Source organism: Apiospora phragmitis, assembly GCF_038363925.1.
Source record: "Apiospora phragmitis strain CBS 135458 chromosome Unknown utg000010l:1.0-9815664.0:1.0-9183399.0, whole genome shotgun sequence".
Taxonomy (NCBI): domain Eukaryota; kingdom Fungi; phylum Ascomycota; class Sordariomycetes; order Amphisphaeriales; family Apiosporaceae; genus Apiospora; species Apiospora phragmitis.
In genome coordinates this window covers 1,500,044-1,522,580 of record NW_027117409.1, presented here as the reverse complement: position 1 = coordinate 1,522,580, position 22,537 = coordinate 1,500,044, and the positions used below count along the sequence as shown (strand labels likewise).

At 52.3% G+C, this 22,537-nt stretch overlaps 6 protein-coding genes across 6 annotated transcripts; 4 read left to right on the top strand and 2 right to left on the bottom strand.

Annotated features, from left to right (window-relative positions):
• Nucleotides 1-2,258: 2,258 nt before the first annotated feature.
• On the bottom strand, nucleotides 2,259-4,338 carry PG994_010247 (uncharacterized protein; the record flags this gene model as incomplete). Its single annotated transcript, XM_066861656.1, has 4 exons — nucleotides 2,259-2,348; nucleotides 2,675-2,853; nucleotides 3,301-3,410; nucleotides 4,223-4,338. The coding sequence occupies 4 exons, from the start codon at nucleotides 4,336-4,338 to the stop codon at nucleotides 2,259-2,261; spliced, it is 495 nt and encodes a 164-aa protein (XP_066710766.1).
• A 687-nt stretch (nucleotides 4,339-5,025) lies between these two features.
• Nucleotides 5,026-7,403, top strand: PG994_010246 (uncharacterized protein; the record flags this gene model as incomplete). Its single annotated transcript, XM_066861655.1, is given in 7 exon segments — nucleotides 5,026-5,135; nucleotides 5,206-5,467; nucleotides 5,526-5,870; nucleotides 5,967-6,139; nucleotides 6,207-6,496; nucleotides 6,560-7,278; nucleotides 7,296-7,403. 7 exon segments carry the CDS (start codon nucleotides 5,026-5,028, stop codon nucleotides 7,401-7,403), a joined length of 2,007 nt encoding a protein of 668 aa, XP_066710765.1.
• A 663-nt stretch (nucleotides 7,404-8,066) lies between these two features.
• PG994_010245 (armadillo-type protein) lies at nucleotides 8,067-13,589 on the bottom strand (the record flags this gene model as incomplete). The annotated part of the gene is made up of 4 exons (XM_066861654.1): nucleotides 8,067-8,723; nucleotides 8,794-8,976; nucleotides 9,030-13,146; nucleotides 13,213-13,589. The coding sequence occupies 4 exons, from the start codon at nucleotides 13,587-13,589 to the stop codon at nucleotides 8,067-8,069; spliced, it is 5,334 nt and encodes a 1,777-aa protein (XP_066710764.1).
• Nucleotides 13,590-16,150: 2,561 nt separating this feature from the next.
• PG994_010244 (uncharacterized protein) lies at nucleotides 16,151-18,067 on the top strand (the record flags this gene model as incomplete). Its single annotated transcript, XM_066861653.1, has 1 exon — nucleotides 16,151-18,067. The coding sequence occupies one exon, from the start codon at nucleotides 16,151-16,153 to the stop codon at nucleotides 18,065-18,067; it is 1,917 nt and encodes a 638-aa protein (XP_066710763.1).
• A 448-nt stretch (nucleotides 18,068-18,515) lies between these two features.
• Nucleotides 18,516-20,438, top strand: PG994_010243 (uncharacterized protein; the record flags this gene model as incomplete). The annotated part of the gene is made up of 4 exons (XM_066861652.1): nucleotides 18,516-18,801; nucleotides 18,968-19,103; nucleotides 19,174-19,761; nucleotides 19,871-20,438. The coding sequence occupies 4 exons, from the start codon at nucleotides 18,516-18,518 to the stop codon at nucleotides 20,436-20,438; spliced, it is 1,578 nt and encodes a 525-aa protein (XP_066710762.1).
• Nucleotides 20,439-20,860: 422 nt separating this feature from the next.
• Nucleotides 20,861-21,814, top strand: PG994_010242 (isochorismatase domain-containing protein 2; the record flags this gene model as incomplete). Its single annotated transcript, XM_066861651.1, has 3 exons — nucleotides 20,861-20,894; nucleotides 20,966-20,981; nucleotides 21,292-21,814. The coding sequence occupies 3 exons, from the start codon at nucleotides 20,861-20,863 to the stop codon at nucleotides 21,812-21,814; spliced, it is 573 nt and encodes a 190-aa protein (XP_066710761.1).
• Between the last annotated feature and the right edge of the window lie 723 nt (nucleotides 21,815-22,537).

Sequence of the window (22,537 nt, the reverse complement as noted above, 5' to 3'; positions counted from 1 at the left end):
GGTGTAAGTGTTTTTTCTATGGCGATGAAGGCTGGGGGCTTTAAGCCCGAAGCCGTGCTTAAAAGTGTATGTATTACGGTTATACCCTTTTCGTGTGTGCTATTATACCTCACTTAATGACAAGCCATTTATATATCTCTCTTGCGACATTCCTCTGTATTCTGTGATCCTGAATATTGTGTTGTAGTTATTCGCGGTAGGAGCATGGTGGTAAATCCTTACTACACTGGTACGCAAACCAACCATCCGGCACCCTCAACGGACATGCCGCCTCTGAGGGGCCATGCTTTTCACAGCCTTCTTACTGGCCCATCCCCGGTTTCCAGGCCGCTAACTGCTCCTCGGTCGTTCCTCAGCTCTTTGCAAAGCCGGCCTATCTGGCACCTATTCATAGCAGGCGGAGTGGTGCATCCCGTTAGTCGGTCGATTCCTCCCATGCTGGGCGAGACGAGACGGGTTGGGTAAATATACGAGTGTACCTAGTGGATCGAGGATGGATTGTATGACCCGATAGCAGCGGCAATGAGCACGAGAGGGGCGGGGGTTGGTTCTGCGTGTGTCGAGTGGATGAGAGTGAAGTCACTTACGAAGGGGAGAAGAAAGGTGTGTTTTGCTCAGTAAGATAGGTTGTTACTCAGAGAGGACAGCTACAACATTGACGACCCAGCCACAGACGCAGAGAAGAGAATTTGGAAGAGGAAGAAAGGCCCTGGTGATTGGGGCTTCGTCCCACCATGGGTGTTCTAAACATCATTCGAATAGACCCAGGCCCCAGTGCGTAAACGCTTAACCTTGTGTTGCATACATGGAATAAATTCGGGCGTACTTCAAGTCCTGCTCTGTCTGGTCTTCTATTCTCGTGGTGAATAACTGATCGAGTTTATTGTATCTTCCTTTGCCTTCGATATCTGAGTATGGGATGCATAGATACTGCCGTAACCACTTGACGACTTGGCCTCCTTCCAGTGTCACTTGCCGGCCACTGGCATCATGTTGACTCCTTAAGCATAAATTTATTGACTCATTACACTTACGGCCAGGAAGGCATCGAAAATCTAGTTCATCCCATGTAGAAACGTAGATACGACAGCAAGGAGGCAGTGGTTGGTCCTTCTGCAATCGAGATTCAGGGGCTATCATAACAGGAAGTGTACATTGGATGGGAGCTCATTGGGAGCAGCTATGCAGAGGGTTTCGTAATAAACACTGGGTAATTCCAAGCAACAGATCCATGCAATCATTAGCATCAATAATAGCTGTGATGGAGAGGTTATCTTGCCCTAGGTACATGTACCTAACCTCTGCTGCTGGTCTTGATAGAGTGGACCCATCACTTTTGAGGCATCCAGAGTGACAACGGATCGATCACGCTTCGTTCACGTAGGTGCCTAAGGACAATCGGATTTTTCTCTCGATCAGGCCCTACTGATCTTAGTGTTTATTTTTTTGATCCGTAGCCCACAAAAGGCGTGTTTTCTTGCCAACCCTCCTTCTCACCAACCACACCGTCAACCACAATCGTTCCCACTCCATCACTCACCCCATTCACTCGTTTGGATTCACAATTCACGACGCTTGTTATTAGGATCTTTGTATTCTTTCTGTACACTCAATCTTTTTCATCTAATCATCTGACATCGTTACTTGCCCTCGGCACACACTTGACAAGGTATGCACACATCGTTCCATGCCCTCCCTGTCTTCTTCCCCTTCCCCCAATCCAACTTTCGATCAAGACAACCTTTCCCCTCTCCCTGTTGCCCAAGCCCATACAGGTCATTTTTATTCCGATACAAATTTCGAGTTCAAGGTTGGAGATCAAGAAGCATCGTCGATAGCAGATTTTTTTCTGTTTTCTCGTAGCTGTTGACCCAAGCCTGACAATCTCGAGTTTCACGTCCTCCTCACTCTACCTCGCCGATCTTGACACTTCACTACCCCTACAATTTTTGTTTCCCTCTTCCACTTCCACAACCACCCAAGCCCAACACCATATAAATACATCTGTTGTCATTTCTCCCTCCACTGACTTGCAACATTCAGCAATTACACAACACCAGCTTGTGACCATGCCGTTCTTCGCAAAGCGCGAGACTGTCTTCCCTCCCAACATGAAGGAGGGAGCCAACTCCTCCTACTTCAGCGATGGCAACACACTCACCACGGGCAGTGATGGGGACAAGAAGAAGCGCAGTAAGTTTTATTCACATATGCCATACCACTTGAAAGAAATTATGGTCCATATTGACGTTCCAAATTTAGTTCCTCGCAGCACCCCTATCCTCCTCACTGTCATCCTGGCACTTGTGACCATTGGCGTGTCTATCGCCGCTGGCCTCTGCTTTGTTCTGCACATGCGTAAGTAATTCTATCCCGTGACTTTCAAGACCACTTCTTTCTTACTCTTCCTGCAGATCTCGTTGACAATGTCGACAACTTGATTGCTGGCGGAAAGATTCCCACCGCTGCCAGCAACAGCCAGGTTGATAGCATGGGTGGCCTGGGCAAGCGAGCTTATTCTTACGGTTATCATTCGATCTCTAACACGACCTCGACTGTCTCGACTACTGAGTCTACCCAGTCTACCCAGTCTACCCAGTCTACCCAGTCTACCCAGTCTACTGAGTCCACTGAGACCTCGACTGTCGCTATCACGGTCAGCTCGTCGGCATACACCACTGAAACTGTCAGCGTCCCGACCACTGTGACTGAGACTGCCACGTCGTCCTCTCAAGTCTCCTCGACGGTTTCCGTTACTGTCAGCTCGTCGGCTCAAGCCACGGAGACTGTCAGTGTCCCTACCACGTTGACTAAGACTGCTTCGTCCCATCACGTCACCTCTACTATCACTATCTGGAACAATGGTACTCAAGTTGTTACTGCAACCAACAATGGAACTACGGCGACTGTTTCTGGTAGCTCTCTCACGACCGAGACTTCAGCTGCTGCGAGTACTGTAGTTGTCACAGGAGCCATCACTAACACCATCACGGTATCTGGTGAGGTAACCACTGTAGTTGTGACTCCTCCTGCTGCACAGACTGTGACTGTGGCCACAAGTTCTGCCCTGGAGTCCAGCACCACTACCTCCACAGCTGAGGCAACGACTAGCAGCTCTTCATCGTCCTCGAGTTCCACTCCTCATGCTACCACCATTACGTCTACCTTCGTCTTCGGCAACTCGACTTCTTCCATTGTAACCATTACAAGGTAAGCATAGACTGCCCTCAGTCATCCTTTTGTGTTTCATGCTAACATCAACAGTATTGATGCTGTCAATACTACTATTGGTTCCACTACCTGCACTGAGACCAGTGACAGCTCGACCGCCTCTGCCAGCACCTCGAGCAGCAGCCCCAGCGTTGTCACCAGCGTTCTCACTACCCGAACCACTGGGCTTCCTACGCGGACTATCACCACGTTCATTAGCCCCACGGTTTCTGCTACCGTCACTGAGACTGTCTCTGAGTCATCTTCCGTTGAGGAGTTCACGAGCACTTATACCCTTACTTCCGGTGCTGTCGAGACTGTCACTGTGGTGGTTACTGAGATTGCCTCCGGCTCTTCTTCCACGGAGGAGTTCACGAGCACTTCCACCTACACTCTCAGCTCCGGTAGTGTCGAGACCGTCACTGTTGTGGTTACTGCAACTACATCGGAGACTACTGAGCTTGTCACCCCGACAGGTGCTGCAACTGTTACTGCATTTGTCACCCAGACTGCCGTTGTCACTGTGACACAGACGGCTGAGGGAACCTGTGGCCAGAGCAATACCACTGTGACTGATACTGTTGTGCCCATCCCTGCCTCTACATCATCAGCTGCAGTTGCTGCACAGGGCGGTGCTACGGATTCTTCTGCAGAGACTACTTCAACCTCAGCCTCTGCCTTGTACTTCAGCGTGCCTCTTGTTACAATCGGTCCTAGCACCACTGCTCTTGTTACTGCCAGATTTGATCAAGGAAACTGCAACGAAACTGTTACCTCGACGACCGAAGGTGTTGATGGTGCAACTGCATCTGCCTCGACTACAGACTCCAGCACTCTGCTGTCGCACAGCATCTCCGACATGACCTCTTCATTCTCAACTGCTGATACCACCACTGGTATGCCGACTGCCATGAACATGACCTCGTCGATTGTTGGCACAGGTGATTACCCTGGCACCATTGCGTCTAGCACTGTTACCGTCTATGCCAATGCCAGTACCAGTGCCACTTACACCACGCCACCTCCTCCAGTCATCACCTCGGGCTCCGACATGAAGCCTAAAGCCCTGTACTGGGGCGGCAACAATGGTGGCGGCGCTGCCACCTGCGCCGTCATGCTGGTTGCCATTGTCACCCTTCTCTTGACTTAGAAACAAATTGTTTCTCGTTCCTGTTGCGCATCCCGACTGACACTGTCCATGACTGACCAGGTTTGGACAACCGGGTTGGCTGGCAAGACTGGGGAACTAAAAGCAGCAAAGATGTTGATGACACTGATGTCTGCGGAGGAATTTCACATGATCTCAACAGAATCCAATCGTGGATCTGTTTCTCCTTCGATTGCGCATCGGCGGTTTCATTGGATGTAGATAGATCAGAATGCCCAATTGGGGGCCATAATACCAGATTCACTTGTTCATAATTGCCATGCTTCATTCCACCTGTGCATCGTATTGTGCCTCTTGCCCACTGTACACTCTCGGTAATATAATGGGATCCTCTTCGTTGAATGGCGTTGGGTTATGGCGGCGCCCGTGTTGTTAGTTCTAAACTAATAGAGTGCCTAACCTCCACACGCTTAGGGCGGCAACGAATTGCTCCGTCTCCGTCGGAGCCCTCAGCCGGCGACTTCCATGATTCGTCCTCGGAAGGAAGGCAGCCGCAGCTGAGCACTTGCATTTACTTACATGTAGGCAGCAAAATCCGAACGGCTATTCTGAAATGCAAGGAATCAAATTGCTGACGTTTGAATCGGCTCATTTGGTGTTTTCATGAAGTTTCTCGTACTTACAACTCCCATAACCACGTCAGCTCGATGGACTCAAGTGCATCCCAGCAAAGGAAGACGGGCCCTCGAGCTTGTCTGACCTGCGCCAAGGCCAAAGCTAGATGCATCCCGTGCAATAACCCTCTGAAATGCGAAAGGTAAGGATAATATGGAAACACCCATTCTTGTCACAGCAACATCGATCACTACTGACTCAGAGGCGCACAGATGTGATCGCCTACAGAAGCAATGCGTCAAGCAGATCCCGGCTCGCCCCAAAGAAAGGAGAGAGGCCAGGATTGCGAGAACAGCTGAATCAAGTAGGGCACCTGTGGTTACCAGCCCCCAAATGGAACCAGCATGTCTGCCGGCTCGAAAGATAGGACCTTGCGGTGAGAGGATGCGGCATGGCATTCTGGTCATGTTTCCCGAGGATGTGTCCAAGCAAAGCGCAAACGAGGAGGATGGGAATGCGTCTTCTGAATGGCCAGTATGTGTAGTCTGATTTGGCTTGATCCCCCTATCTCTTCTCTGCTTTAGAAGCTGAGCCCTGGAACAAGGAACTCGCTACGGACACCAGTCAGCCCGTTGAAGCAACAACAGTACCTACTACGGCTCCAAACGCCTGGCCACGAGGGGAGGAAGCTGAAAAGTTGCTGGGCCACTACCGGAATAATATGATGCACCTATTTCCCTTCGTAATCGTGCCACCACACATGTCGGCCGCACAGCTGTACAGTGAGAGGCCAGTCCTCTGGAAGGCCGTCATGCTCCAGGCGTGTTTCTTCGAAGGAAGTCGACAGGTTTACATGGGCCGAAAGCTGCTCCAGGAGCTGAGCGAGGCCCTGTTGACGAAGTCACGGAAGGGCCTGGATGTCCTCCAGGGTTTGCTGGTGTATATTGGATGATAAGATCTGCCTGGCATTTTCTCTACCATGGATGGTGGACCGCCGGGACGTGACGTGCTAAATGATCATGATCGATCTTAGGTTTCATTATGCTCTGAATACATTCCAGGTTACCAATCTCTCAGGCCTCGCGCGCTCGCTATGTACCAGTCTCGGCTTCAACGAGAACAAGACGGAGATGGAGCCACTGATTACGGATATGTGCAGCTCGACCAGATGCGCGCCTTTGCAGACACTTACTACCTGAGCACTTAGTAAGGAAGAAGCCGCCCATGAGTGCTGCTGCTGTATTTGTCTGAGTACTTGCTGACCTTGACCTAGTGCTTTCCTGACGAGCAAAAGACCGGATGCGCTTGGCAACACGGCCTATCTACAGGTTGTGTCTCGCATCATTGGGGCCAAGGCTGAGTATCCAACTGACGCGATGCTTGTACGTCTACTAGAGATACAGCAGATTGCACATTCCATATCACTTGCCTTCGCCGACGGCAGTAATAGTTTGATGAACCTACATTTCTCCACGCTTCCGTTGATTATGATTTTCAAAGGGTTTAAGGCCCAGGTGGAGAATTTCAAGTCAAAGTTGCCTGTTGGATATCTCGATGAGAATGGTGAGTTGTCAACTTAGTCCTTTTCCACAACTCGTAGCACCACTCCAAACTCGGCACCACCAGGCAAAGACACTAATCCTATACTCGTTTCGAAAGCGCCCCTTAAGGCGCATGTTCAAGTAACCGAGATCCTGCTATACGAGGTGGGCATGCAGGAGAATCTGTGCGCAGCCGGGAACCTGTCCTGCATCGACCGCATCGAGCTCCTCTGGGCCCTCCTCCGCACCTGCCAAGCCTTCCTCGCGCTGCGGCTCGAGGCGATGCCGCAATTCGCGCCGCGCTTCCTCTCCATCGCGAGCTACGACTTCATGTACGGCTTCATCACCTGCCTGAAGCTGACGAACCTCGGCGGGGTCCCCGGCTGGGACCTCGGCCACGTCCGGCGCGACCTGCGCCTCGGCGACCTCATCGAGCAGCTCACGGGCCAGATGCAGAGCGTCGTGGCGCGCCGCAAAGAGGGCGGCTTTCACTACTGGTCCCCCGAGGAGGACCCTTACCGACGGCTCGTTGACTTGCTCCATGGCTTGAGGGGGTTGCTGGCCTCGACGACGACGACTGAACCGCTGCTACCACAACATCAACAACGGGACCAACAGAAGCAGCAGCAGCAGAGAGCACGAGAAGAAGAAGAAGAGCAAGAGATGGAGGACATCGCGCGGATACCAACACCTCCGTCCCAGGACACTGTGCTGGAGACTACCTTCAACGAGTCCTTCGGCGTGGCGGCGGCGACAGCGGCAGTAGCAGGAGGAGCATCAACAGAAGAATTCATGGGTGGGGTGGTAGCGACTATATGCAGACGTGGGAAGAGGCCTGGAGCGATATGGTATTTAGCGTAGACGACTGGGGCCAGTCGACATCGTTTGCCCACAACCCGCCTCTGCCCTTTGGCTTCCTGCCATGCTGAGACAGTATATTGCAGTTCTAATGTCGTCGTGGCCCTGTAACAGCCGTCAACCTTGGCCCCGGAGGTTTACTACAGGGTAGCTACCGGGTAGCCAATAAATACACTCGGTAAAAGAAATAAGAAAAGAAAAGCACAAGAGAATAAAAACATTACACACCACACCATAATCGTACAAAGCATGCCGACGTGCGTACTTGAACATATGTCCGGGTACAGTATCAACACGGTAAGCGTACATACCAACGAGCCATCGGCCCGTTGGTGAGAGAAACGAAGCGAGTTTGGCGTTATAACGGTAGATCATCTGATGTTTCCCCCCTGGTCATGTACTTGTTGTTGTAGTCACTTAAGATGCCGCTAGATTACTATTCCACGAGAAAGGCACAGTCTTGGTGGACGCTACCTGGCATTTACGCTGGTTGACCCCCTACCCCTTTTCTAGTTCCACTATGGTAAGGCTCTGTGATCGACATGTTACATGCTTTTATGACGACGAAGTGTGGGCACCACGCTGGGGGGGATACGCGCGAGTTTCTTCAAGCAGTTTTAGCATATACCAGAGTGTATATTATATTAGCAACGCTTTCCCATTTTGTATATGACCAAGCCTATGTACCGAGAACTAGACTATAAATAAACAATTATGAGGTAATCCTCTCGATTTTACTGCAACATGGCATCGAGAGATTCACCCAAAATCTCCTCGATACCCACAATCCACCGCTGCGTCTCCCTCTCGACCTCCTCGTCGTCATCTTCCTGGAGCTCGCTGATGTAAGGCAGCATCTCGGGCAGCATGGCCAGCCAGTCCTCGCCCAGGCGCTGCGTGAGGCTCTGCTCGGCCTTGACGGCGGCGAGGCGCACCGCGGCCGTCTCGGAGCGCAGGTGCTTGAGCAAGGCGCCGTTGAGCTCCTTCTGGTGCTCCTGCGAGTCGGCCGCGGCCGCGAGCTCGACCACGGCGGGCACGAGGTACGTCTGGAGCTCGTGGCCCGAGTAGGGCAGGGCGAACTGCGCGGAGAGGACGAGGCAGGCCTCGTTGAAGTGCGAGGGCGCCTGCCAGAAGTCGTCCTGGTCGTGCTCGAAGGACTTGGTCAGGGTCTGCAGCACCTTGCGCCAGAGGTCGCGCTGCTGCTCCAAGTTCTGCGCGTTGGTGGCCTTCAGCACCTCGACGGAGGACTCGAGCGTGTACGAGGCGTAGCTCGTGACGATGGAGCCGAAGCGGTCAAAGAAGGTATATAAGAAGTTGAAGACGCTCTGGAGACGGAGGTTGCGGCCGACGACGTCCGACTTGGGAAGGTCCGAGGAAGCCCAAACCATGAGCTGGGAGAAATATAGGTCGGAAGGTAGCATCGTTCAGCTTCATGATCATGCGAATGGCAACGGCATTGACAAGTTCTTCAACCCGGGCCAAACTAGAGTTGCTCGAGTTGGCGTCATCCTCAATATGCTTCACCCTGCGTAGATCGAGAGCGGCCATGAATATACTAGAAAGTGAGCCAACACTCTTGGAAATCTCGGCCTTGGTATGCTTCTCAATGGCCATCCCGAGGATGTCGAGATACTCTCTGATTACCTAGTAATTGTCAGCATTTGTTTTTAATGATCATCGACCACGTATGCACTTACAGTAAAGCCACTCTTCGACGCCACACTCCAGTTGGTCTCGAGTGCGGAGAACATAGTCTTGCCATCAACGCGCTTGGCGATGAACTGAAGACACTCTTGCCGCGTGTCGTTGGTTTCAGAATCAAGCTTAGCTTCAGCAGAAGCGCTGGAGATGGCAAGAATTTGTCGAAGATACTGCGTAGAGATCACGTAAGGGAGGTGCTCAGCAAGCGCGGTGATGAACCTAAAGGCTGAGCTGTGGAGTTTGGTGTTGCCATCGGACTCCGAAATGCTTTCCTTCATGTAAGCCAGACACTTGGAGAAGGCCGTGGGCAGAACCTCCAGCATGCCATCTTGCAAAACATCCACGATAGATGCCAGACACAGGAGTGCCATTTCGCGCAGCTTGTTGTCAGCCTGGCCAAGGCATTGATCACCGGCGATGATCGCTGCAGCCGCAGTGACAGCCTCGGGATCCTTCTTGCCGTATTTCTCCGAGATCTTGTCAACACACTCCACGGCGACATATTTGTAGAGTATATCGTCGGTGGTACGGATGATAGCAGTGAGCTGCGGCAAGAACGCAAGGATTGCGGTTCTGGAGTTGGCATTCGCCTGGCTCTCTTGGTCAATTCGTACCTCGACGGCGCGGAGGACCTTACGTCGAATGACAATGTCCGGCCGATCCAGCAGGTTCTCAACCGCTTTGATGAACTCTCCGATCGGAAGAAGGTTGAGGAGTTTGGGGAGTGTATCGCCGCAACGCACATGCAGAGCTTGATGGGGTTTCAAGTTCTCCGCCAACGACAACAAATCTTCCAATAGGGTAGAATACAGTTCCCGGACCCGGGCGGCATCCATATCGTCTGCTTCAGTGACTTTCCGGATTTGAGCAGTCAGTTTCTTGCTAGACAGGAGCTGAGGGGGTAGATTAAGTAGCGAGGCTGCGATCTTCTGGGGGTCCCGGTTGCTCTCCTCACTGATCCCAAGAAGAGAGGCCGACAGACCGGGCTTCGGTTTGAACAGATCGCCAATGAGATGGAGAAGCTTGATGAGCGAGTGAAGCCCGACCTCAACAGAGAAGTTGTTGAAGATTCCAGTGGAAAAGGACAATACATCGGCAGTCGAGCCATATTTGTCTGATAGCATTGCAAGCAGCGCGAACAGGAAGTCTTCCGCTCCAAGCGTTTCAAGCAGTGATATAAACAATCCGAGCCTCCTATGAGTAGGGATATGCTCATAAGCAGTTACAAAACTCAGGAGTAGCTCCGAAGCACCTGCGATGGGGCTCTTCTTCCCCTTTCGAAGAGACTGGATCAGTGGAGGCACAACCTCCTTGACAATCTCATTAATGACATGTGCTGAATAGTTGTCGTTGTTTCGGAGGGTGGAGCTTCCCATGAACGTGAAGATGGGCATAACGCTGTGGAGAACCAAGTTGGGGGCAATCTTGGCAAGGCTGGCGACCAAGAGAAGAGCCTTGTTCTGGACAGCAGGGCTGGACGATCTTTGGATACAGTTCACCAAGAGGTCGCCGTGGCCTCCGGAGCTATCAATCTTGAGGTCCTTGTTATCTTTGTGTGCTTCGAGGATTGAGAGCAAACTTTGGAGGACAAGACTCTGTAGGTAACCCAGCTCAGAGCCCAAGATAGCTCTGTAATGCTGCAGCTGCGACAAGGTGTTGAAGAGAGGATTGAGCAGGGATGGATGCTTTCCAGCTTCTGAACCATCCACAAGTTGAAGAACAAAGGTGACTTGCTTCAATGCCAGGCTCAAGTCCGGTACTTGGGTATTCCCCCTTGCGTCTGATGTAGAACTTGCGCGTCGTCGCTTATTAGCCGGTGGCTCCGTTGCCAGTTTGTCAGTGGTTTGCAATGAGTCCAAGAATTGATGCAAGACCTCGGTTGGTAGCTCCACCGTTCTCAACAGATTTGCAGCCTCGGTGGTGATGAGACTTCGCTCATCCGAGGGAGCTTCTTGGGCTAGGGCCAGTAGTCTCTCAGCGGCAGCGTGCTTGGCATCGGACTTCATTGCAGGCCACATCTTTTGTATATGCTCGAATAAGACTTGAACAAGACCTTCTCGTGCACGCAGGTCTGGGTTGTTGATGGCTTCGAATAAGAAGTCTAAACCAGCATTGTCGTTCGCTACTACGATCTCGGTAACTGATTTATTGAATGCTTGGGCATTAATGTGCTCAACTTGGCAAAGGCCATTGGCAGCATCTGCAGGCAGTGAAACCCACCATTGTAGAAGGGGAAGCAGCATCTCTGTTCGGCTTGTACCGGAAACACCCTTCACTTGGTTCAAAGACTGCAGTAGACGTGACTTGACAAGTAAGATAGGAGTTTGGATGACATGGCCGGCCAGACAAGTCATGATGGATAGTCTTGTGTTCTGGGATAAGTGTAATTTCTTGTCCTTAGAAGCTCCATCAGACGTCCTTGATTTGCTGCTGTTGAGGCTTGTTTGTATAACGGCGTTTACGTGATCCGCGTTGAGAACGCATTCTTCCAGTATTGGAATTAAGACACCTTGCAAGAATTTGCGGCTTGTTTCTGATGACATCCACTCGATCGCACCTGTGGACTCGTACAGCTTGTTGCCTCCCCATCGAGTCAACGTTTTGCTATCATTTTGGTCGTAGTGCTCATCAATGACCGCCAGAAGGTCTGCGGCTGCACGTCGTACCTTTCTAGCTGGATCGTTGAGAGCAACCAGAGAATACGGTATAAGCGCCTGTGGGTCATACTTTTCGCACTCTGGGGACTTCAGGCGGTTCTTGACCATTTCCAAAGCATTCACTCGTGCCAGTGCTGGGTAAGGACCGCACCACATTCGCATGAAGAACGTGAAAAAGAAAGGATTCGAGTGTGCTTCGCTGTGCTGCAAGGGAGCCACTTCCTCGAACTTTGCTAGATGTTCTGGGCTTGTGACCGCAGTCATGTATACAGAGCAAATGTCGGCAAAAACGTCAGGGGGTGAAGACAGTAAGCATGAAGCTGTTGGGCCTTTTCCTGCTTGGTTGAGGCGGTTAAAGCCGGTCTCGAAATCCTCAGAAGGCGCAGAGACTTGCTTGTCGCCATCACCAGTCATCTGTACATCCTCTTCAGGCTGTGCAGTAATAGCTTTGGGCCTTATTTCCACATCAAGTTTCATCTCAAGCTCCTCGATGTCGACCTCAAGGTCTGCGATAGCTTTGGTGAAGACTTCCCCATTGCTGCCGCCAGTGTGGGACAATCTAACAATGGTTGAGGCGAGAGCATGCCTAGCTTGGCCTTGTTCATCTGTCTCACCATTGATCCTATGCGCGGCTAGCAGAAGCGACTTGAAGATAACACCGCGCTGCAAATCACTCAGGAGATCCTTCAGAATGATGGATTCAACAAGGAGGAGACCACGAATCTCTGCCTTCTTCCACACCCGCTCAACTGCAGCAACGCAGAACCCATTGCATAGCCTCTCCGTATTGCATTCGCTAGGAAGCTCGTCGAGCATTTTTGGGAGGTCGTCGATGTCGAGCAAAGCCTTTGTCACTTTTCGTGACAGCTGCTTTGAGGATCTGTATTGCGCAAGAACGGATAGCGTCGCGAGACCCGGCCGGACAGTCTTGCTGGTCCACCCTATCACAAGCTGCTCCATCAGGGCAGTGATTGCTTGGTCTTGGAGGTTGCCCTTCGCGGCTAGAACGTACACCACGGTGTAGCACGCCACCTGGATCTCCGGGACTGCTTTCATAACCAATGCCTCACTCAATATGGGACCAATTTGGTGCATCAAATCCTGGTCGTTGGTCAGCTGAATGCTGCGCCGGCCAGAGCGCATTTTGTCCAGCATTCCATTAACAGCTTGGGTCATGAGATCCCGCCACAGATTGATCAAGGCAGCATGATGCTGCTGATGCCTGCATGCCTCCAAAGTGTATTCGGAAATCGATGCGAGAAATCCGGAATGGTTCGTCGCCTGAAGCACCAAGACAGCTTTCGGAAGCGCTGCTCTTGTGCGTACGTAGGGGTCCAAGAAGCGGTACTGGTGCGGCAAGTTCGTGGGCAGGATAGTCAGGAGTTTGACAAAGAACAATTCGGTGTGGTATGGAAGGAAGGTGGTGATCATGGCAACTGTATTATATTTGTGGATTCTGAAGAAGTTAGTATAATCGCGGAAGAATAACATCATCAATAACATAGGCGGGAGGTATCCCTACTTAAATCTTCGTACTAGCCATTCGACGGCATATATAGCAGGACTGATGCGAAGTCTTCCACCAACAAGGCGAAGGAACGAGTCGATCTTCCTGTCCAACTCTGCATTTTCATCGGTGGTCATTTGCGTGCGATCCTCATCCCGGCTTTGCTCGCTGAAAAGAGTAGTACTGAAAGCAAGAAATCGGCCATCAATTCGACACAGCTCGTCGTATTCTTGGCGACATTGGGTGTAGAGCTCCTGGAAGTTCTGGGATGCTGCCTCTCGTGCACCGGATATCAGAGACTTTGCATGGGCTGCCTTTTGCGCCTTCACGTCTAGGGTCGCCTTGGAGCTGGCAGCTATCTGCTGCAGCTGGGCTGCAAGAGAAGTCGCCATGTTGCTGGCCTTCGTCTAGCAGCAAGTCACTTAACAATTAGTCGTGGTCATCGAGACAGTAATAGGAGGTAAACGGTAAGGCAACAATGGGACGAGGCAACAAAACTCGGAAAAGATCAGATAGTCGGGATCTTGCGCTGGCTTCCACTATTTGCACTTACAGACTTCTGCTATCTGGGAACTTTTTTTTTGTTATCGAGATTTTGTCGGCAATCAAGTTTCACCGACCATGACCCACTCGATAAACTGATTGGCCTGTCATGTTCTTCGGATAGAGCACCCCTGCTTCGTTGCCCCACGTTCTGCCCCTCCAGGAGCCCACCCATTATTTGGTACTATGTATTAATAGCCAGGAGCTGCATGTCGCCAGAGCTTCAGGTCGTTCGTTGGAGGAGGCTTTCTCAAGTATTAAAGGCCCATATGTCGAAGTATGCTAGGGTCAGAGTCTACCTCTCCAAGGATGTAAGGCTTGTGATCAGTGAATGTTGAGTTCATTCAAGTGCGTCAGACAGAATGTCACCTCTTATTGACTGAGGGACATCGCTACCCCAGAACCACCTGCAATTTGTTATCAAATTCTCTCCCGTGGAATAAACGCCCGGCAAAGTCTTTAACGTGTATTTGGTATGGACTCAACGCTGGAATAGCTGTTGAAAATCTGAAGCGTTGAAAATTCCTTTAATGTTGATTTCGATCTAAATTTGTATTGGACGGTCTAAGAGGCGTTATTCCGTATCTCAACATTGGCAGAATCCTGAACTGTAGTTCAATGGTTTATTTAAACCAGCCTAGCCTGCTACGGTTGTCGTGCTCCCCTGATAATGGCTTGTAAGAGCAGTCAGAGCATCATGCAGGACAGCTCACTGCGTGCATGTGTGCGTGCGTGGAATAACGTCCCAATCTCCATCAATATAAGTAGGTAGGTGGTACTTTCTCTGCCAATAGACTACACCACTGATTCCAGAGGAGAGGGTTAACCAAATACAGCGGTAAATTTATTTAGATCAAACCTATAGTTTGGCTTCAAACAAACTAACACGTTAAAGCCATGCCCAATTGCTGCCAAAACTTGACTGGCAGGTCAAGCACTTTCAGATATGGGCGGCGGTAGTGAACTGGCTTCATGGCTGAAGTATCGCTGTCCTTCCAGTTCGAGGACTGCTAATCTCGTCGTCAAGCACAGTGCCTACAGCTAGGGTTCTCCTTGTTCATAAGATACATAGAAGGCTGCAGAACTATTTACGTATCTAAAGTAGATATCGAAAACATGTGCCTATAATAGATCCCTGCACACTGGGGAATTCCCAGGCAGACCTATGCACCTCAACTAGATTAATGGATATCAATGAGGTATTGAAGTCCACGACTCCCTCCCCTCGGAGTACTCCTTCCCCGATTTTGCTTAGCTGGCTCTGCGGAGTGCTACCTGTCTATTCGCTGGGGAGCCTTAAGGTTCGATTACAGGTACGTCTTGTGCTAGCGACAGTACTTATTTATGTGGTTCAGCACTGCCCAGCGCCTGTGGCATGTACCTGGACCTGACTGTACTCCCTCGAAATGACAACAGCCTTCCCAGTCAAAGCAACCGAAGGCGACTCCGTGAACTTGAATTTGGTCCTCCGAACTACCACATCCATTATCAATAATCTTCTTGTTCCTGCTCCCCCCAAGTGTGTGCTTGTATTAATATTCTGCTCAGCACCCAACACCCACCTCTCGATTTGGCCTCTTCTCACTTTGTTTGCCGCCTTCGAAGTGTCCGTCCAGTCGACTAACTCCATCCCACTTCGTGTCGGATCCCTCATCCCGTCTGCCTCGCCAAACAACCCCAGCAAGCCCCTCGAATACATCCTCGCCCATTGTTCAACTCGGAGCATTCACCGCGACATCCTCCTTCGCAGATACACCGTAGCAGCCCCTCAACTCCGAAAAAGAAAGAGAGGGAGAAAGCTTTCTATCGTTGCACCGTAGACTACAGTTGATTACGACTTCCAATATTCTCCTGCTGTGTGCCACACAGTAATCCGAACACTTGCACTTCTACACCAATACGTCGCCCGCTGGCAGCCATCGGAAGATAATATTGGTCCCAGCGAAGACACTGTTTACTGACGCCTACCTTGACGATTCTATAAAAACACGCTCGAACTACACTGCCTCGAGACCAGCGCTCTGGTTTGATCTACGGTGGTTTGCATCACGTACTACCCGTTACTACATAAGAGTACATTCCAGACGTTTAGCAGGCATCGTCGCTCAAGACCGCAGGGTCTTCTGCGATGAGGCGGAGGCGGTGGTCCTCATTCACGGCTTCAGAGATTGAGGTTGTATCAGTGATCAAGAATTAACAGGACTGCTTGCGACATCTTCAGCAATCATAGCATCCTGCCGTCGGATGGGCCTTGGCCAACTTGGATTCACACCAGCTCAGCGCTTTGGATCAGCCATTGTGAAACTTCTTGACCGGGCGATCCAATTTAGCCAACGTCGACCACCATACCCTGCCTGGACCGAGTTTAGAGGCCAACATCTAATACCTGAGGCTCACTTTGGGGTCGGGCATGGATTCGCGGTTCCCTGTCTCTCGTGAAGAATTATATAGTGTGCAGATGGACGTGAAACAACTACATCTGGTGCAGAACAGCCATGCTGAGAGACTTCAGCGTCTTGAGAAACGCCAGGCTGACGATGCTGCTCTGAAATCTGTCTGGAATTCGCCTTTTCCCAGCGCCCTCGGTGGAACCCCGCAACATGGTGCGTACCTTGTCATGCACCGAGAAATCACACCTGACCCAAAGACTGTAGGGCCCATGCAAATGCCAACGAATGACTTGTTCGACGATTTCGAAGAGCAGGGTCAAAACTTGTTGGGCAGCCTGCATTTAGATGCAGAGGACGAGCCAGCTAGACGGGGCGCAGCTTCTCGAGCCAATAGCGTCCGCTTCGACGAGAGCGCCTTGCAAAGCTCCAGCTGGGCACAGAATGGACGGCACTCGGGCGACTTTGGCCCCATCCGCCCCGGAAGTGGCATGGGAAATATGATGGAGCGATCCCTCTCTCACAAGTCAGATGGACGGCACAGCTCGGCTGGCCATTCCGTCCACTCGGTACATTCCCACCATTCTATGGCTTCAGGCCATGCCAGCAGCCTCGGGCTCGACACCACATTTGCCACAACAGGAACCGATGAGGACTCCCCTGTTGGCGTACCCGAACTCCCTCCCGGCTTTATGTTTCTAGGTTCGGTGCCCTCGATTGTTCGCTGCTGGCTTACACCTAATTTCGCTCATGACACACTACTGTATGCCGTCGTGTGCTCCGGCTCTCAGCACTCTTCAGTGGAGTACTCACTTGTCAAGGAGTTGGATCTTCTTGATGAGATACACCGAGATCTAGATGGTGTACAGCGTCTTCGACTGCCCGTGTATCTAGCCGAAGCCACAGTTACCCAGCCTAACTCGAGAGCCACAAGTCCAGGACCTCAGATGCCAGAAGTACCGAGTCTGATGGCGAATTTCGAGGTCATCGGTTCCGATCAAGCAGAAAGTGCGGAGACGAAAAAAGGCATCCAGATCTTTGTTGGCAGTGAGAACTTGCGAGAGCACTCGGCCGATATCCTCCTTTCACAGAACCGGATGGTGCTGTATGGCACTGAGCGTGAGAAACTATCCGTGCCCTTCGTCCGGCCTGAGGATAACGGCGTTTTCAAACACATCCGTACCCTGGCGGTGATTCCAGAGAAGCCCAAACTGAACGCCACGGCCCGACCATTCGTTTTTGCCGAGTCCAAACAAGGCGCATCGGAGGTTGGAACTTCAAACGATGCTGACAAGGATGCCTCAACGGGTCCCGACTCACAGGGACTAGCATCTCCGGCTTCGGAACTGCCAAAGAAATCTGGCCGTATTCGGGGCGTCAGCACAACCTCGGAGAGTGGAACTGAGAGTGATCGTCAGGCCAGGGAGGTCGGGTCGAGCCAAGGTAGGCAATCAGAGGCAGCCAATGATAGCCAGTCGGAATCTCATAGCGAGAGCCTTCGGCGGGAGTCTACTGCAGGTGGTATCTGGTCTTCATGGAGACAAGGTACCTCCGCCAACGGAAACGATTCGAAGGAGAACATGCCACTGAGTGGGTATCAGCCGCCTGGTCGGGCCAGGAACATGAAAGTCCTCAAGCCGAGTAAGGCGAGCACGTCCACATCAGCAAGAAGTGGTGCTTCGTACGAGCCGCCTAGATCGAGCGGTGATCGCCGGAAGAGTCAGCCGTTCGGAGAGGGGGCCTCGGCGGGCACGGTTCGATGGAAGTCGGAACGGACCGTCAGCATAGGTGGGCTCGATTCGAAACAGATGGGCCCGACGACGCCACGAGAGAGTCGAAATGTGTCTGGCGCACCACGAACTGCAGCCAATCCGGTTGGAGGCGCTTCGGCGTTTGCTTGGATGAGTAGGCCCAAGACACCTGCTACGGCAACAGACTAAGCCCTGGGTGTTGTTTCGGTAGGATCACCATCCTTCTGTCACCGGGGTTTCATAATAGGCCATGGTCGCTACCCTATAATAGCACAAAGAAAATACAAAACTCGGCTTTAAGGCCAAGAACTAATACAAAAAAACAAATTGATAGGAAAAGTCGAACGTGCGCATCCGTAATATAGGAGTGAACTAACATTTGCTCGAAATGACGTATCTCAAGCTGAATGGTTAAGCAATCAAGGCGTCCTATTAGAGGCCGATGAGAGAAGTCCAAGTGAAGGGTGGGGCTTTCTGTGCCCATCAACCCCGTAGTAAAGCGCAACTCGTACTAGCTGTGACTGACTCTACGACTAATCAACCCACTCACACTGCATACATTATACTACGCGCTCCAGCGTCACTCATATATACTTCATTGTTGCTCTCAGCAGAGAATCGGGCAAGAACCAGGACAATGCGCAAGCAGGACGTGGACTACTCCCTCTATCTGGTGACGGACTCGACCCCGGCCATCCTCGGCACCAAGGATATATGCCAGGTAGTCGAGGCTGCACTGAAGGGCGGCGTGACGTGTGTGCAGTATCGTGACAAGAAGAGCGAGACCGGCGCCTTGATCGGGACGGCGCGCAAACTGCACGCCATCACCAAGAAATACCATGTGCCGCTTCTCATCAACGACCGTGTGGACGTCGCCATGGCCGTTGAATGCGAGGGCGTCCATATCGGCCAGGATGATATGAGTAAGTCTTGGTCTTTTCCGTTTGTTTATTCTCCTGTCCTCCGGCCCCCCATGTCTGCAATGCAAATATAACATGAAGGTCGCAAAGGGGTTCAAACTATGTCGTGATAGTAAGAGTAAGTTAGGACCTATATGTGAAACAGAGTCTAACGTGTTGTGTGGACCAGCGTTGGCGACTGCACGGAAGAGTTTAGGCCAAGATGCCATTATTGGCGTCACGGTGAGCACTCTCGAGGAGTTGGACACGGCATGTCGTGGCGGCGCCGACTACGTGGGAATCGGGACCGTATTTGCCACGCCTACGTGAGACTTTCGCCCCTTCCCCTAGTTTCCCCCTCTCGTGCTGTCACTAACTAAGGATTTACAACAATAGGAAAGATGACACCAAGCACATCATTGGCATAGAGGGCGTTCAGCAGATGCTGTTCTACCTTTCTTCGTCCAGGTCCAAGGTCAAGTCCGTCTGCATAGGCAGCATCAACGCCGCCAACGCCTCGCAGGTCATGTGGCAGAGCATGGCGAAGCAGAAGACGCTGGACGGTGTCGCGGTCGTGAGCGCCATCGTGGCGGCCGAGGACCCGGAGGCGGCGGCCAAGGACCTGGCGCGGCTCATCAAGACGCCGCCGGGCTTCGCGAAGCACGTCAAGGCCGAGGAGCAGTACCGCTCCGCCGAGATCCTGGAGCTCGTCCCCGAGATCATCCGGGCGGTGCACGAAAAGAAGCCCCTGTCCCACAACATGACCAACTTGGTCGTCCAGAACGTGGCCGCCAACGTCGCGCTCAACGTCGGCGCCAGCCCCATTATGGCCAACTACGCCGAGGAGGCTAAGGACTTGGCCGGCCTGGGCGGCGCGCTCGTCGTCAACATGGGCACGGTCACGCCCGAGGGGCTGGAGAACTATCTCAAGGCTATCAAGGCGTACAATGAGGCCGGTCAGCCCGTGGTATACGATCCTGTCGGGTAAGTTTTCGTTGTTACTCTTACTGCATCTTTATCACACATATATCTATGTATCATGCTCCACGAGAGCGGGTCGGTTATACAGGCTAACAAAGACAAATTCATCCAGAGCCGGCGCAACCGAGGTCCGCCGCTCCGCGACCAAGCGCATCCTGGGCGCGGGCTACCTCGACGTGATCAAGGGAAACCAGTCGGAGATCGTGTCATGCACGCCCGGCGGCGCGCGGCTGCAGCAGCGCGGCGTCGACAGCGGGCCGCCGGGAACCGACTACGACGTGGCGAAGCTGAGCGGCGCGGTGCGGGACCTGGCGACGCTGCGCAAGAACGTCGTGGTCATTACGGGCACGACCGACTACGTGAGCAACGGCAAGACCGTCTACGCCGTCGGCAACGGCCACGAGTACCTCGGCATGGTCACGGGCACGGGCTGCTGCCTCGGGACGACCGTCTCCGCCATGGTCGCCGCCTACCCGCAGGACAAGCTCGCGGCTACCGTCGCGGGGCTGCTGCACTACGAGATTGCTGCCGAGCTGGCCGCGGAGCGCGACGATGTCCGCGGGCCCGGCACGTTTGTCCCGGCGTTCCTGGATGAGCTGTACCACATCCGCATGGCGACGGTGCAGGGGGATCTGGCTTGGTTGAAGAGGGCGAACCTCTGGGTGGTTACTACTACTTGATTGCGATGCACATGAAACATTGGGAGGATGCTAGGGTCCGGCTAATGTGCGTAGGTAGTTATGGTAACGGATATATCATGTCGTGAAAGATATCGTATCGGCAGCTATTATGTGCCAAGAAACCCCCCACTTGGTCCCTCGATGGCGTGTGTCTGTAACCTGCAACCCCACCACGACGACCACCCGCTAACCGGCGACCCCTCCATCCACTCCGTTCGGCATCTCTCCGAGGGTTAACGTCAATAAGAACGACATTATGTGTCTGTGATCAAAAGTTGGTGGCACAAGAAGGCTATATTATGCTATTGCCGAGGTGCATACGACCTTTCATCTGTACTCCCAGCAAGCAACTCTCTGCAGTTGTTCATCATCCCATCTCCATAAGCCGTTTCCAGTGCAGCCGATATTTGTCTTCCAGCACCATGACGGACACCGTTACCCCGAGTCGGCGCATGAGTAAGTTTCCCTCTCTGTCTCTCCCGTTGAACTCTTATCGTAGTATTGGTATGCTAACACATTTCTCGTAGAGCGGCCTGCCATCTTGTCAGTCACCGTTACTCCCACCTCACGGAGAGTTCTATAAGAGTGTCCATGGATGTGCCTTTTGACTGCTACAAGTGGCTGACCCATAGTTTCCCGTCTTCGGAGACAGTGTATGCGACTTGCAGGACAAATTCCGCAACGCCATCTGGCAGTTCGATAAAATGTAAAATCCCCAAAGACTACCTTAAGTATTCTTCCCGCATGCTTGAGGGGGTGGTGGAATATCTCAAGATGCTTGGATTTTCCCGGCGTGAAAAGCCTATCTATCCAATGGAATTAACTAACGAGGCATATATGATGACGATAACAGCCTCCTAACCACACAAAAAGTCCTCCGCGCGGCCCAGATCCTCCAGATCCCCGTCTACGCCACGACGCAGAACGCCGCGAAGCTGGGCGGCACCGTGTCGGAGCTGGCGCCGCTCCTGAAATCGACCGTGTGCGTGGAGGACAAGACGCGCTTCAGCATGTGGACGCCCGGAATCCAACAGCACTTCTCGCAGCAGCAGCAGCAAGACACGGGCACGTCCGACGTCGTGCTCGTCGGCATCGAGAGCCACATCTGCATCACGCAGACGACGCTGGACCTGCTGGCCGCGGGCCACCGCGTCTACGTCCTGGCCGACGCCGTCAGCAGCTGCAACCCCCAGGAGGTGCCGCTCGCGCTCGACCGCCTGCGCGCCGCCGGCGCCGTCGTCACGTCGAGCGAGAGCTGGCTCTACGAGTGCATGGGCGATGCGGCTATACCGGAGTTTCGCGATATCGCTAGGGTCGTCAAGGAGACGGAGGCGGATACCAAGGCGGCGCTGGGGGGGCTGCTGAGTCGGATGTGAACGCGTCTGTATGGCTTTTTGTGTTGATACCAAAGGAATAGGGGGTATATGGAATATATAGATGGATGGAACGAAGGGTGGGCTGACCGATCAAGCTGTCTGTTCGTTTACCTAGAGCCACTTCCTCATATGACACGCAGTGGCGCGTGGCAGTAGAAGTAATGGCCTTGGCCGATATTACAACAAAGAAATTGGCGGCTCAGGCTGGTGGATATGAATACTAAATACTTACCTAGCACACATCTCCATCCAGCGGTAGTTTGGTTATGGGCGTGAATGCACCCGATACAGCTCGTTAGTATAATGAACGCTGATTCATTGAATCCCTTTAACCCCCCTGGTTTGGCTATGACTTTGAGTTTTGGGCCTTCAAGACTTTTTAGACCTATGGTCTGTGTCTCTTCGTCCATACCCCTATTCATTCGCTCTCGGCGTGCTGGCGCCCCTCGGATTCGTTCTCTGGCTCTGGGTAGTTGTTCACAGCTTAATAACGGGTGTTCGGGGCTCGTGGTATTCTTCACCAACCGACTCATTGTCTTCAATAACTTATTTACTGGCTTTCCGAGAGCGAACCATCTTCGTGCGTGGTATAATGTCTATGATTTTCGTTGTATTCTTAAAACAGAACCCCTTATGCAACGTAAAGTAACATAGTCTGCCCAACTAATGTGTTTGCGAGATGGCGACACTCCAAGGATGGGAATCCTGTAGTTATTATGGTAT